Source organism: Trachurus japonicus, chromosome 21 (assembly GCF_045865225.1).
Source record: "Trachurus japonicus isolate A0001 chromosome 21, Traja_1.0".
NCBI classification, from domain to species: domain Eukaryota; kingdom Metazoa; phylum Chordata; class Actinopteri; order Carangiformes; family Carangidae; genus Trachurus; species Trachurus japonicus.
The window spans coordinates 19,589,134-19,602,942 of record NC_140927.1 but is presented as its reverse complement, the minus strand read 5'-3'; the positions used below and the strand labels follow the sequence as shown (position 1 = coordinate 19,602,942).

The window sequence follows — 13,809 nt, the reverse complement described above, 5'->3', positions numbered from 1 at the left end:
CTGGCACTGCTGAGAAGCTGCAAGTGATGAGATTAAGTGAAGTCGTGGAACATCACTTCTTTGTTACAAATCACTTCTTCTCTGTTATTCTGTGTGAATGTTGTTCCACTTCTAAATCCATCCTGATGAGCGGCACAATGGAAACGTCAGGCTAGCCTTTAAACTCAGGAAAGCTCCGTAATTAGGAATTTGCAACAGCTTTTCCATCCCTTCAAATGAACGCCTGAGGCTTGAGGCGATGTAAGATGCTCCATGGGCTTTTGTTTAAGGAAATCACAGAAATCACAGTAAACCCATGACCAGCAATTTTTTCAAGACGCAGAGGAAAGAACAGTGTGTCAGTCTTTGCAGTATTCACAGAAAGCATAGTCCAAAACTCCTTTAGGCTCGTCTCTGAATAACTGAATTTGCATGTCATTTGTCATTTTCTGTGTTTTAAGTATCAGTTGTTTTTAGTGTTTAGTGTTTCACTGTGTTGCTAATTGCCATATTGTTGTTGTTTTCATCTGTTTTATGATCTGTAACCTTGACTCTAATTCAAGTTTCCCACTTGGGATAATAAAAGTCTGAATCTGATCCTGAAGGATTTATAAAAAAAAAAAAAAAAAAGACCAAATATTTTGGATGGGATACAGCAGAGATGTGGTTACAGGGGCATTGCTTCAGGCCAGAGATCTAACAGGGTCTGTCATGAGATCTTTATTACTTGAGTTTCCAGTTATATTTATACATGCGAAAACATTTTCCCTGGTTGGTGGTCAAAGGCACAGTTGTTGGGGAGGAGAATTCAGCCATTTAGATCAGAGATAAGGCCGTGTCATATAGAACGGAGAAAACTAAGACAATGAACAGTCGTCATTTCTGAAGCAATGAGTTGTATGAAGTTTGGGGGAATGTGCTGATTAATGTCAGCATTGTGAAAATTATGCTAAAGCTAATATCCAGTTAGCTTAAGACGAAGATGGAGAAACAGTTGACCTGGCTTTGTCCATGGGTAACAAAATGCACCCACCTCCCAGTTAGGGTCAAGGATGCATACAAAAATCAAAAGTCTATGCTGGAGTAAAGCTAAACTAACCATCTCCTGGCAGTAGCTTCATGCTATATTGCCATAGACAGGTTTGGAGAGAATTCGACACATGACAGGTAAAATATGATGAATGACAATAATGAGGATGTTCAGTCACATTTGTTAGTAAAAAAAAAAATGTTTGTACATCTGTGTGCCTCCATCACATGCCGACAGCAAGGGGGAATCAAACCTAAAAGATTCCCATTATATAATGGTAGTGTATCTCTGCAGGCAGTCTGCGGGAGCTGAGAGATAATACTGGGCTGAAACTCACACCACACACAGCGGGAGAGGAAAGAAGGAGGAAGGAAGGAAGGAAAGAGAAGAACGATGATCTGTTTCACTTTTGTTTGTGACTCCCCAAACCTCAGCAAGTGGTTTCAGACCAACAGGAGCTCTGAATGGAGACGGAGTCAAACCAGAGAATAGCCTAAATCATGAACCAGGTAGGTACATTACTTCCACCAAAGCCTTTAATTTATTGCTTTTTTAGTATGTTTACTAGTCTTATCATTTTAAAAACATTTTGTGTCTTCCAAGTTATGTTAAAATCACATAGTAGTTTTGTTCCCTTCGTTCACTCATTCTACTCTATCCAGAATTAAAAGAAAATGTATATGCTTCAGCTTTTTGTAGAAAGAATCAGTCTCTGAGTTGAATATCTGGTAAACTTTGTGTTACATCTCATTTTGTAGGAATTTCACCATGGCTGGCACCGAGCACAGCAAACATAACAGTTGTAAATGTGAAGGAGCTCTCAGTAAATACGAGCACTGTGGAAGTTTACTAAGAGCGGACTTGCCATTGATCCAGGAAAACAATTCCACTTCCCCTCCTGTTGTTGGAGAACACTTCCCAGCAAAAAATAGAGCACCAGGGATGTAAGAAGAAAGGGGAGGTGGGGGGGTGGGGGGGGAGAGGAAGAGGAGGAGATGGAGGAGGAGAGACAGAAGGGAGGGCCACTGGGGGGTGGGGGGGTGGTGGTGGACTCTCGTGATGCCCCTGCCTTTTCTCCTTGTGCCCCCTGTGTGGACTAACACTGAGCTCAGACGCAGTTATTGAGAGGTACCTCCTGCTGACGTTTAAAAGAAGAAGGTAATCCCACCATCATCACGCTGAGCCTCATCTTCACCTGCCACTTGTCCAGAGGAAGACCTTAGGGCTCAGACCAGGAGCCTCTACGTCTTCAGCAGCAGCAGCCGTCCAGACAGCTGTCCTCAAGCAGAGCAGCAGGTAAGCCACCAAATGAACATCAGATATAACAGGTTATCACAAAACAGCTCTTACTTACGAGGTGAAATACTGACAGGATGCAGACATTTGGGTAAATGCTATCAGCATCCTATATACTTCAAATCTACACTGTAGGACTTAGCGATGCAGAGCTGGGACGATGTGAGCGGGAGGCCTGGTGTGTGTTAGTGTCGTCCCTGTCGTCCCGGGCAGGTACAGTACAGCTGTCACCCTGCTCACTCTCACTCCTTTCATCTGGCTCTGTCTGTCTTTCTCTCACTCTCCTCTCTCCCCATATTTCTCATAAGGGACAAATACATTCAAACAGAGTGCGGCACTGGAGACTGTAATACACAGTGCCACCAGCAATGTGTACATACTGAATGAAAACTCAGAGGAATCGCTTCCTGTTACTACAAGGAGATGACTAAAAATGTAGGAATCAATTATTCATCTATTGTGTAACAACTTATTTTTTTTAAAAAACAACAACAACATTAAAGTGTGTTTACTGCTTTTGTGACGTGTATTAAGCTCTTTTGGGCTTTGACAAAAAGCATAAATGAATGCTGTTAATATTATATGGCTTTATATACTTAATATTGTTAATAAATCAACTTAATAATGAACTAAAAATACTATGAAAATGAATGAAAATATACTTCTTTGTTGAAAGGTGCTGCGTCACAGGTAAAACAAAGGATATGAGAGCCGCACAGTATCTCAACAGTGATGTAAGAAATACTCTGATTCTTTTATGATTGAAGTTATCAATATCATGGGGTTAAAATGCTTTATCAAGAGTAAAATATTTCTTTTGTGATTCCATTTCACTAAAAGTAAAGAAGCAGTAGCAGGAGAGGTGTTACTGGAAATATGTGCTGCAATTATAAAAGTAATAGTATGCACTATATGCAAGTAGAACATAATTATACACTGTATTGATGATTTATAATGAAAGAGAAATTACAGCTGACTGCAGAGGAGCTAACCTATTTTACTTTTTCCAACCTCAGGTTTAACTTCCTGACTAACAATAAAACAACTATATGTAATCATCAATGATGATCATGATTACATCATTACAAATGTACTGGGATAAAAAGCAAAACCATTCTCTCTGAAATGTAACAAGGGATAAATGTATGTAGAAATAAAAAAGAATACTGTGAAGTATAGTGAGGTATGAATGCCTTGGACTAAGTTTATACGCTGTTGTAACAGAAAACAGATTTATAATTAAAACATGAAAAAGTAAATCGATTGTTTCTTAGACAACAACAATAACAACAGAGAAGGTGATAGAGTACGTTATGCAACCTTTGTTAGAGTTTTTCTATTTGACACTGCAAACCCATCGACACTGAGCAGTGTTAACATTAAAGTGAAAACAAACTCCCTGCACAGTCATAAAAAAAGACTTTATGTCCCAGTGGAATAAAATACAACAAGCAAAAAAACACAGATGAGATTACAGAGTCTCTAATCCAATACACCGCCAAGAAAGAATTTATCTCTAACCACTAACAAGATAAACTCCAAAAGATACAAACCAAAACAAAAAGTAAATAACAAAGATAAAAACACGCCAAACATCTAATCAGTCACCATAAAGAAGCAGCAACAATGCAGGGATTTCAATCAGGAGAGCGTTAGTGAGGATTTTCCTCTGTGAACACCTTGCAGCTGTCTGCTCTGACAGTTCCAATGTAATGCCATATGCAGCTAAACAATGGATCATAGCAGGGCTGTGGGTCTGTGTACAGTAGTGGGCAGATGAAGAGCCAGACAGCCATGTAAGGTAGCAGGCAGCACATCGGCCCGCTGGCTTCCGCTGGTGTGACTGATATATGGCAGCCTAGATCCATGCTGGTCTGTAAGTGCTGACAACAGGTGACTCACATGAGTGGGAGGTTTTCTCCCCCTCATCCCGCATCAGGTCCACTTTGTAGGTCACACTATCCCTAACTCACCCCTTCCAGCAAACCAATACGGCTAAACTTAAACATACTCATCCTTGATCGTAATCCCGGCACTCGTGGGAGTGACGTGCACCGGACCCCGGCAACTAAACAGCTGCTGCCTGCAGTGCATACTGGGTTCGACTCTCCCCACATGTTAAAGTTCAAGTTTAGAAGTCGTGCTACAAATACAACGACTTGGACTTGACACATATTGAATGCACAAATGGTGATTATAGAATAAATAGGGCTTGTTTCCATCTTTTAATCTCTCCATCATGCCTCATAAAACAGCATAGATCCGTGAGGGAGTAAAAATAGCTATCGCTGAGCTGAATAACTGTGGCCTGGGTATGTTTGGCATCTTGTGTGCAGGTCTGTTGATTTCAACTGCGGCTGACGAAACTTGTGTATGAATGTGCGAGCACAGTGCGGTTGTGTGGTTTGGTTTGACGTGTTTCTCATGCTCCGCCACGGCTGTTCCACTGAAAATGAGCTGTCACAACACTAACTTTTACTGGGAAATATATTTTTGTAATACAGGTCCTGGCATAGAGGCTCATTTATTTGAGTGGTAACTTGTAGTTTTTCCACTTAAGTAACAACAAGCATACAGGAAACAACTCATAAATTCATATAAACAATCATCAAGCCACAAATGCAATTAAAAAAAAAACATTTAGAGGGGTAATTAAAACATCACATTTCAAACGTTTAATCAGAAGTAGTTATTGTGTACTGTAGAGTACACAATCTGATAATAGTAACAATAAAGAGTTTTATAGCTAGAGATGAGATGAGGTTGATTATACCGTCTTGGCTGTATGAAAGTCTTTCCAACATTTTGATATGGAAAATGGTGATGAATGTTTCATTACTGATTATATATATATTATTTCAAGGATATTAAAACACTCACTCACACTTTAGATACAGGTTAAAACTGTCAAATTAAATTTAACAGTAATGTACAATTTTTGTTTCTTGTTTTTTCCTATGTTATGCACTAAGGTGTTTTGTTGTTTTAAATCTGGAGGAGTAAAACAACTGGATGGTTTTTACATTTATTTTTGAAAAACTTTATCAGCCATTACATTATTTATTGTCAATGCATAGCGCTCAAATTAGCTTAAATGGAGCAAAAATCCCCAAATAAATTCTGAACCAGAGCCAGCTACATAAACATGTAGGCTACTTTTAAAGATGGTCTACAGTAGTACCTTGCTCTTAAGGCCAAATTTGGCTCTTTATAATATTTTTAAAAATCCAACTTCGGGCCCCCCCAGTGTGGGTCTCAGTGGCCAAATATTTCCCTCTAGAATATGTCAAATACTGTGGAGGTTTTTCGAGGAAACAAATGAGTTTCCTCACTGTGTTTTTCTCTCTAGTGAAAACAATACATTAGTTTGTCAGGTAATGTGCTTTTTAAGCCGCCGTGTTGAGATCCTGTGTGAGATTGTAGAAAACCCCACTTCATCTCATAATAACACAATTGTACTTAATGCACAACACAATGTAAATACTTTTCCTTTCACTGATGTTAGTCTAAACAAGCGCCATTAAAGGGAAGCAGGCCAAGAAAATGTATACCAACCCTATCATCTAATTACCTGTATGTTTATGAGGACAGCGTGGGGCAGGCAGTGTATCCTGGTCCTCGATGAGGATCCAGGCTCTGTCAAACATGGTTTAGTGCTGAAAGGTGCAGATCACCGAAGGAATGTTTAAATCAACCCTGCCCCCTGTTGATGCTGCTCTGTGGATACACTGCAGGCTGAGAGGGAATAAGCAGCCAGTGTCGGGGCAAGGAAGCGAAAAACTGATGGGGGGGGGTTGTGTTTTTAAACTCATCAACGGGAACTAAACTCTTTGTTATGACAGTTAAAAATCACACTCGGTGATTCTTTGATGTATAAATCTGTAACCACCGCTTCATGTGCCAGCATGCGGCAATGAAAACCCAGCCTGTGAAGCTTCAGACTGGGGGTTTCTCCAGCCTGAGGTGCAGTCTCATCCGATTCTGATTGGACTGGAGTCACTGCCCTCTAAGGTAAAACTGAGGCTGGTCCAACAGGCCTTCAGGATTTATTGTTGTGTTACAGGGTAGAGGAAACACACAGCCTTTATTCCTGTTGCTCTGCAGCCGGTCACAGCAGCAGCAGCCGTCACTTCACACCGATGCAATTTTAATAGCTGCACTTTCTCTCTTTGCATCTCTGAGCTGCCTGGCTACTGTCCACACCAGCCCAGTCAGTGTCAGCGCCTGCACATCTGACCAGAGATGTGCATACAGCAGTGTTCAGTAAGTCCAGTCTAAGTGTGAGTTGACCCTGATGTGGGGAAGTGACAGAAGCTCCTGGCTGTAGTCCATCCACAGTCTCACTTTCTCACTCAGTTTATCGCAATATCTCTGCAACACCAATAATAGACTTTGTTTCTATGTAATTTTTTTTTGACTTACCGACACACACAAGGACAAACACACAAGGACACACACTCACACTGGGATCACGCTTCGATCAACGTCAAAAGAAATAACTCGGAGGTACATTATATTCCATTTGCGCAGTTCGCCATTCTGAATACCTCATAACCAGATTGTCCATTACTTCTTCCTTACTCTGCCACAGCAATTATAAACAGATATGACAGCCATGATGGTCTACAGGCGAACCAGACGGCTCAGCAAAGGGCACAATGTATCTCAGTAAATCCCTGGTTATTGCCAGGCTTCCAGAGATCCAGCAGGAGCACGCGGGTATCATCAAGAGCCAGCGGTGGTGCTTTTAGAGAAGTTGACTGGAGCAGCTCGGACGTACCCTCTTTGACCTCCTCCCCACCCTCCCTCCCTCCCACTCCCTTTAATACCTTGCTTCCTTTTGTCCTTCGGAAATCATAGTTTGAGATTGCTTCCTCTGAGAACAGGATGAGGCAGTCGAGGGAAGGCGACGGAGACTAAACCGATGTCTTTCCTCAGCAGATCTGAATTCCAGTTTGTCTGCTTTACTCCGAGAAGGAAAGCTTCCACTCCCACCACTGGGTATGAACAGTAGTGTGTGTGTTTTTTTTTTCGTTTTGTTTTTTTATATGTGTGCCCGGACTCACATACCACATTATAAATATTACTAAAAAAATGTATATCTTTATTTTACACTGTTCAAACTAAACAAACCACCCGTCACCGTCTCCCATCGGGATCACTTTGATTTTTTGTACTTAAGTCATGATGCTACACTCAGGAAACTATCACAAAGGTTAACTTTGAATTAGTCCAGAGGGACATGGATCTGCTCTTGTGAGGAAAGTCTGTTGTCCGTATCAGCTGATAAAAACCTGGCTGTTTTAACATGGACCTCCTGCCATTGTTTTTTTCCTAGACTCTCACCCTTCCTCCTCCCCCATCTCCCAGTCTGTTTGTGATTTACTTTGAGTAAAGATCATCATCAGCTTTATCCAGTCAAGGCTTTGAGCCAGTTCCCCTCAGTGGGACCGGGACCCGCTTCACTAACTTGATGATCCATAACTGGTCTCCGACTGTGACCAGTCTGACGTAAGGGGGGTATTAGGTGCATGCTGGAAAACAAGTGTCAGAGCGCAGACTTTCCTGTGCTGTGCATTGGCGTATCAGCCTTGGGCGTGGAGAGAGTCTGAACATTTCCTCTCCCACGTGTTGTCGTGGGGGTGTTTTGCCTCCTGCCCCTCCACGCTTTGCAGATAAAGAGCCTGACGCTCTGATTTTCCATCTTATTGCCATATATATACTTCATAGAGACACTGAGGGAGGGGGGAGAGACAGATGGCCATGGTCATTTAAACCATCTCTCTCTCTCTCACACATAACCAGTGTCAGCCAGGAAATTCAGAGCCCTGCACAGTGGACTAAGCAGTAGAAGTAACGTGTCTCTGTTGTGGGGAAATGGAAGCAGCCGCTTATGGATTACACTTGGAGGGAGATGAGGGGTGGTAAGAGAGAACATCAAGTCCCTGTTTGGCTGTTTTCATTCCCTGTGATTGTAGTGATTATATTGTATATCCTTTCCTACCTGACACACCATTAAAGTAACAGTTTGTCTTAACACATAGCTATTGAGCAATGTATATGTTTTCTATAACCTTGCCAAGCAGGGCAATAATTTCAGACGGGTGACGTGTTGGAAAAAGCTGTCAAACTGTTACTTTCGGTCCTCCTTCCTTATGTCATCTTGTCTTTGATGTGTAATTGCCTAGTAAAAGCTGGAAGCGGGCACGTCCAACGCGGTGCATGTAGATGTCGTAGGTCACTCCTCAATGGGGTTTGATGGGTTTTCTTAACCCCTCGATGATGGGGGTCATTTACGGCGCTCATAAAGCTGCCTAGTGAGCAGCCTTATAGGGTCATTCTCAGCTGAGACTCGCCAGCCTGTCACTGCCATGTTTGGGTCTTTCCCAAATTCTCGCTTAATGCTGGAGTCAAAAGGTCAAAGTACACGCACACAGTTACACACACACAGAGTGGATAGATGGAGAGATCTGATTGACACTTTGATATGGTTTGGGATAGCGGGATGTGAGAAGGTTTCATCCTGGCAGAGAAGCAGTGCACATCAGAGCTGGTGATCTGGTGTTTGTGAACGACGTCCAGTGGTTTCGTTGCCACAGGCGAGATGGAGACAGCAGCAGCTCACACTGGGTCACAGCATTAAAAGGACAAAGTCTCCCAGCTTTGATTCACCCTGTGACAGCAGGTTATACCCTCTGTCTCTCACTCATATATAATCTAGAGTGGGTCAAGAGGGAATATAAACATACATAAAATAATATTGATATCATTTTTTTTTTTAAAAACAACCTCATTATTTACTTTAACATGACTCTTAAACTTCCTTTTCCTCCCTCTCTCTCTCTGACTCTCACTCTCTCTCCCTTTCTCTCTCTCTCTCTTTTGCTCTCTGTCTCTCTCCCTCATGGGAAAATGGTCATTCTCATGCCACGGTGTCCAGTCCTCAAGCAATTCACAGGCAGAGAAGCTATTTTTATACGTATGATGCGACACACAAACACACCGAGGTCATTCCATCGGCAGGAATATACAGGACCTACAGCTGTCTATGACTGATTGTCTGTATTTATCTTTTTCCCCCGCTCTTTTTCCCTCCTCTCCTGCTCCTGTCCACCTTTCTCCACCTCAGTGACTTCACCTTTTCACCTCTACTACTACACCCGCTTTCCGCCCTTTCCCTCCACCCTTTCCAGTCTTTGTGTCTCAGGTGTGCGCTCGCCGGCCTGTGAGCAGTGATGGCGGACTGGACTCTCCTGGGGAATTTCCTAGAGGAGGTCCAGGAACACTCCACCTCGGTCGGGAAGGTGTGGCTCACCATCCTCTTCATCTTCCGCATCCTGGTGCTGGGCACGGCAGCCGAGTCCTCGTGGGGCGACGAGCAGAGCGATTTCCTCTGTGACACCCAGCAACCCGGTTGTACCAATGTATGTTATGACAGCGCCTTTCCCATCGCCCACATCCGCTACTGGGTGCTGCAGATTGTGTTTGTCTCCACGCCGTCCCTCATCTACATGGGCCACGCCATGCACACAGTGCGCAGGGAGGAGAAACGGCGGAGGATGGAGCAGGAGGAGAAGGAGGGGAGAGGTGAGGGTGGAGAAGACCTGGAGGGGGAGAAGGAGTACCTGCAGCAGAAGGAGACTGGGAAGCTGGTGGGATCTGGAACTGATGGGACCGGCCGTATCCGCCTGAAAGGGGCGCTGCTGCAGACTTACATGCTGAGTATCTTGATCCGCACAGTGATGGAAGTGACGTTCATTGTAATACAATACCTCATCTATGGGGTTTTCCTTAGAGCGCTGTACTTGTGCAAGGCCTGGCCCTGCCCCAACCCGGTCAACTGCTACATGTCGCGGCCCACAGAGAAGAACGTCTTCATCATCTTCATGCTGGTGGTGGCTGGGGTTTCCCTCCTGCTGTCTGTGTTGGAGCTCTACCACCTCGGCTGGAAGAGCGTCAGACACTACATGCGCAAAAAGATGATCAAGAAGAACAAACAAAGAGCAGTGACGGTGTCCGTGTCCACGGCCCTGGAGCCCAGCAGCCCGCCGCGGCCCTCGGCCACCTGCACCCCACCTCCTGACTTCAGCCAGTGCTTGGCAGCCCCGGGCTCCATGGCCCCCCTGACCTCCATGGCCTCTCACCCCTTCAACACCAGGATGGCGCTGCAGCAGAACTCGGTCAACATGGCCACCGAGCTGCATCACAGCTGCGACAACCTGGAGGACGAGGAAGACTTCCTGAGGATGAGATACGACCAGGCGCCCACGGAGCTGCCCAATAGCTGCTCCCCATCGCCGCTGATGCACTCCGGTTACATGAAGGACAAACGTCGCCTGAGCAAAACCAGCGGGACCAGCAGCCGGGCTCGCCAAGATGACCTGGCGGTGTAGGCCCATGACCTATAGAAGGAGGGAGGGCTGGACCTTCAGAACCGAAGAGTCGGACAGAAACATCAGATTGGCATGAGACAAATATGAGACGGTGTGTAATTTCTGAGGGGAGAATTCAGAACGTGAGCACATGTTAACTATGCAAACTCTGGCATTCAGCCCTGACACTTGACTATAGAAGATGGACTAAATGTCCACATTAGAAAGACACTCTGACACCTGCAAGTGGACCATGTAAACTTGACGCATGTGATCTCTGTGGACACATGACAAACTGGCAACCAAACTGCAAAAGGAAATTAATTTTGAAATGAAAACAGGGTAAAAGGAGTGATAACCTGACTATTGCACATTTAATCTTTTACTTAAAATGACAAAAAAGAAAACAACTGGGGGAAAGGGACGAGAATGACGTGACGCATGGCGCTTGGTGTGAGCTGACTAAAGCAGTCCTTCATTGTAACGCGAAATATTTCACACATCTCAACAACTCAACTAGTTATAGATTAGCCTATGACTTAAAATAGCACAACACTCGACTGCAAAGATTAATAGATACAATAAACTGTGAAGCTTGCTGCGCATTAGCAGGGAATCAAAGTAAAGTGCCTTATCAAGTGTAAAAGAAAACAAACATCTACACCTGATGCATTTTCAATCTTTTGTTTTTTTCCCAAAATCCACGGTAAAGGCGTAACTTTAAAAGAAGCCACTTGTTGTCTTGTTAACCTGATTGCACTGCACTGCAAGGCAGCAAATATAAAATTTAAGAATAATAACTTGATAATCTGAAAAAGTGTGAGTTAAACTTTATTTGTATATTTGACATGAGTGTTTGAAGCTTTTCCTATTCAAAGAGGAAAGAAAACGTCCTTGTTTGATGGTAGTTATGAGGAGATCCAGCCACTTGGTGGCAACATTGCACTTAATGTTTTTCAGTATTACTCCTAGAGCCATTGTGTAAATACTGAACTTGTCCCTATGCAATGTATATTTTAGGTGAAGTCTTTGAATGTATTTTATTTCTGTTGTCTGTTCTTACTGTGTGTAGAAGGATATATAGATACGTATAAAAAGTTGAAAAATGAACATACTTGCAAATGGAAGTTTTATCCTACAAATCTGTACAAAATAAAAGCCATCTTGTTCAGCCTACAGTGCTTTCACTGCAGTTGTTGGTTCTGTCACACATTCGTCATCACTAACCCATCACAAATCAATAAATCATCAATAAACCATTGTTTGTACAGTGTGTTCTGTGGTTTTCAAGATGTGTGATTAATTTGGGCACTTAAACTAGTTTGTCACTGCTCTTAGATTTCACTGTCAATATTTGACCAACTTGTCTGAGTAATGTAAATATGGGAATGCAGGTACAACTATAAGTGGAACTTAAGACAAATAGATACAAGCTTTTTTGCATTTTAGTATCCCATCAGCACTTCCATTTTCCAGCTTGGTGTCACGACAAACAGCCAACTGGAGACAGACTGAGGAAGATGTGGAGTATTTACACAATACAGAGGCTCTGCCAGGAAGATGAGCGCTGGTATCCGAGTTGATCCTTCACAGGCTGAAACTGAGTTGGAAGCTACGGTAGATGCTGCCATTTTGTTCTTCTTGTTGTTTTCTTATTGGGTTCTTTTCTCCTCTGCAAAGTTACCCTCATTTCATCAGCGATAAACCAGCAGCAGTAGCCAGAGTTGTAGTACATTGTGAGGCTTTTCATTTAAATAAATTTACGCTTTTTGAAAATCATTCATGGACAAAAACAATGTAATGTATTTGCCTTGGTGGGCCTTAGACTTATTGCCTGTGCTCATTTATTTAAAGAACTTTGCCAAACATTAATTTCTCACATCCTCTGTACAGACCTGTATAAACATGAATAAGATTTATTTACACTGACTGACACATGGTATGGTGGGTATATTCCCTTATATGATGGAAGAAGTATTAGGGTCATTGACTTCATCGAACGTGAACTGACATTGAGTATAAGTAGCATAATCCACTGCAACAACAAATGTGAAACTACTCTAATAATGCAGAATGACATTTTATAGGGTACTATTATATAACACATTAGTGGATTGTTATTACAAGTAGGAGTTATTTCTACTACTACTATAATGCAAGGAGTGCCACTGTTACAACACCCCACTACCAGGGTAGGTTGTAACACAACCTGGGGTAAATTGTAACAGTGAGATTAAAAACTAAAAACTGAGACCAAACCAAAAAAACATGCATCTATGTAAGTTTATTGTGCATGTTCCAACACTAAAGCATCTTCCTATGGTTCAGTATGAATAAAAAGAATTCATCACTGACGGCTAAATGAAGAACAGTGACAGTGGTGTAGATCCTAACATTAGAAAGCTCTGACCTCCTGTTGAAAGGTTTCCATTCATACATGTTCAGCATTCACTGATATTATCAGAAATATGTTCTTAAGAATAAATAATAAATGATAAATAAAGTAAAATACAGAAATATGTTCTTAAGAACATATTCTGATAATACCAGTGAATGCTGAACATGTATGAATGGAAACCTTCAACAGGAGGTCAGAAGCAGGTCATACAATTCCAGGGAAGATGGTGACACTCTTAATGACACTTACAGTAATAAAACAACAAAGGTAAAAGGTGTAACAACCATCCCCACCCCTGTCAGCCATTGTTTGACTATAGCTGTACCACCATGGTGGTTTAAAATAAACATTGATGAAATGACTCATATTTTACCTAAGAACCTGCTCTTTCATCTTGTACAAGTTACCTAATTCAAACTTCAACAGTATCGATAGTTAGTCAAAATTTAGGCTTGGTCCAAAATATTAGTTTTTGACCTAAAAATTTGTTTTTTGCCTGTAAAACCTACACACTTATTGACACAGCCACGCAAATTCACATGCAATGCCAGGGAGTGAGTGGGTAGGCTACACATGATATTGATCACATAACTCTAATGTTATCCCTGATTGATGCTGTTACAGCCAACAATCCCCAGTCTCCCCCAACTGAGGAAAAAAAGAGAGAAAAAAAAAACAATACCCCCATGATTGTAGAATTGTCTATAGCCTACAACTAAATGGCAAAGAAGTAG

General features: G+C 42.5%; 1 protein-coding gene across 4 annotated transcripts; it reads left to right on the top strand.

Moving 5' to 3' along the window:
- The first annotated feature begins 1,767 nt into the window (after window positions 1–1,767).
- gja5a (gap junction protein, alpha 5a) lies at window positions 1,768–11,933 on the top strand. 4 transcript variants are annotated; one of them, XM_085765350.1, is made up of 3 exons: window positions 2,045–2,305; window positions 7,247–7,306; window positions 9,435–11,927. In XM_085765350.1, the coding sequence occupies exon 3, from the start codon at window positions 9,541–9,543 to the stop codon at window positions 10,696–10,698; it is 1,158 nt and encodes a 385-aa protein (XP_085621476.1). In that variant the 5' UTR covers window positions 2,045–2,305; window positions 7,247–7,306; window positions 9,435–9,540; the 3' UTR covers window positions 10,699–11,927. The 4 variants fall into 4 exon arrangements, with proteins under 4 accessions (XP_085621475.1, XP_085621476.1, XP_085621477.1 ...); XM_085765351.1 differs by lacking the exons at window positions 2,045–2,305; window positions 7,247–7,306 and adding exons at window positions 8,109–8,229; window positions 9,246–9,284; XM_085765349.1 differs by lacking the exon at window positions 7,247–7,306 and having other exon boundaries at window positions 1,768–2,305.
- Window positions 11,934–13,809: the final 1,876 nt, after the last annotated feature.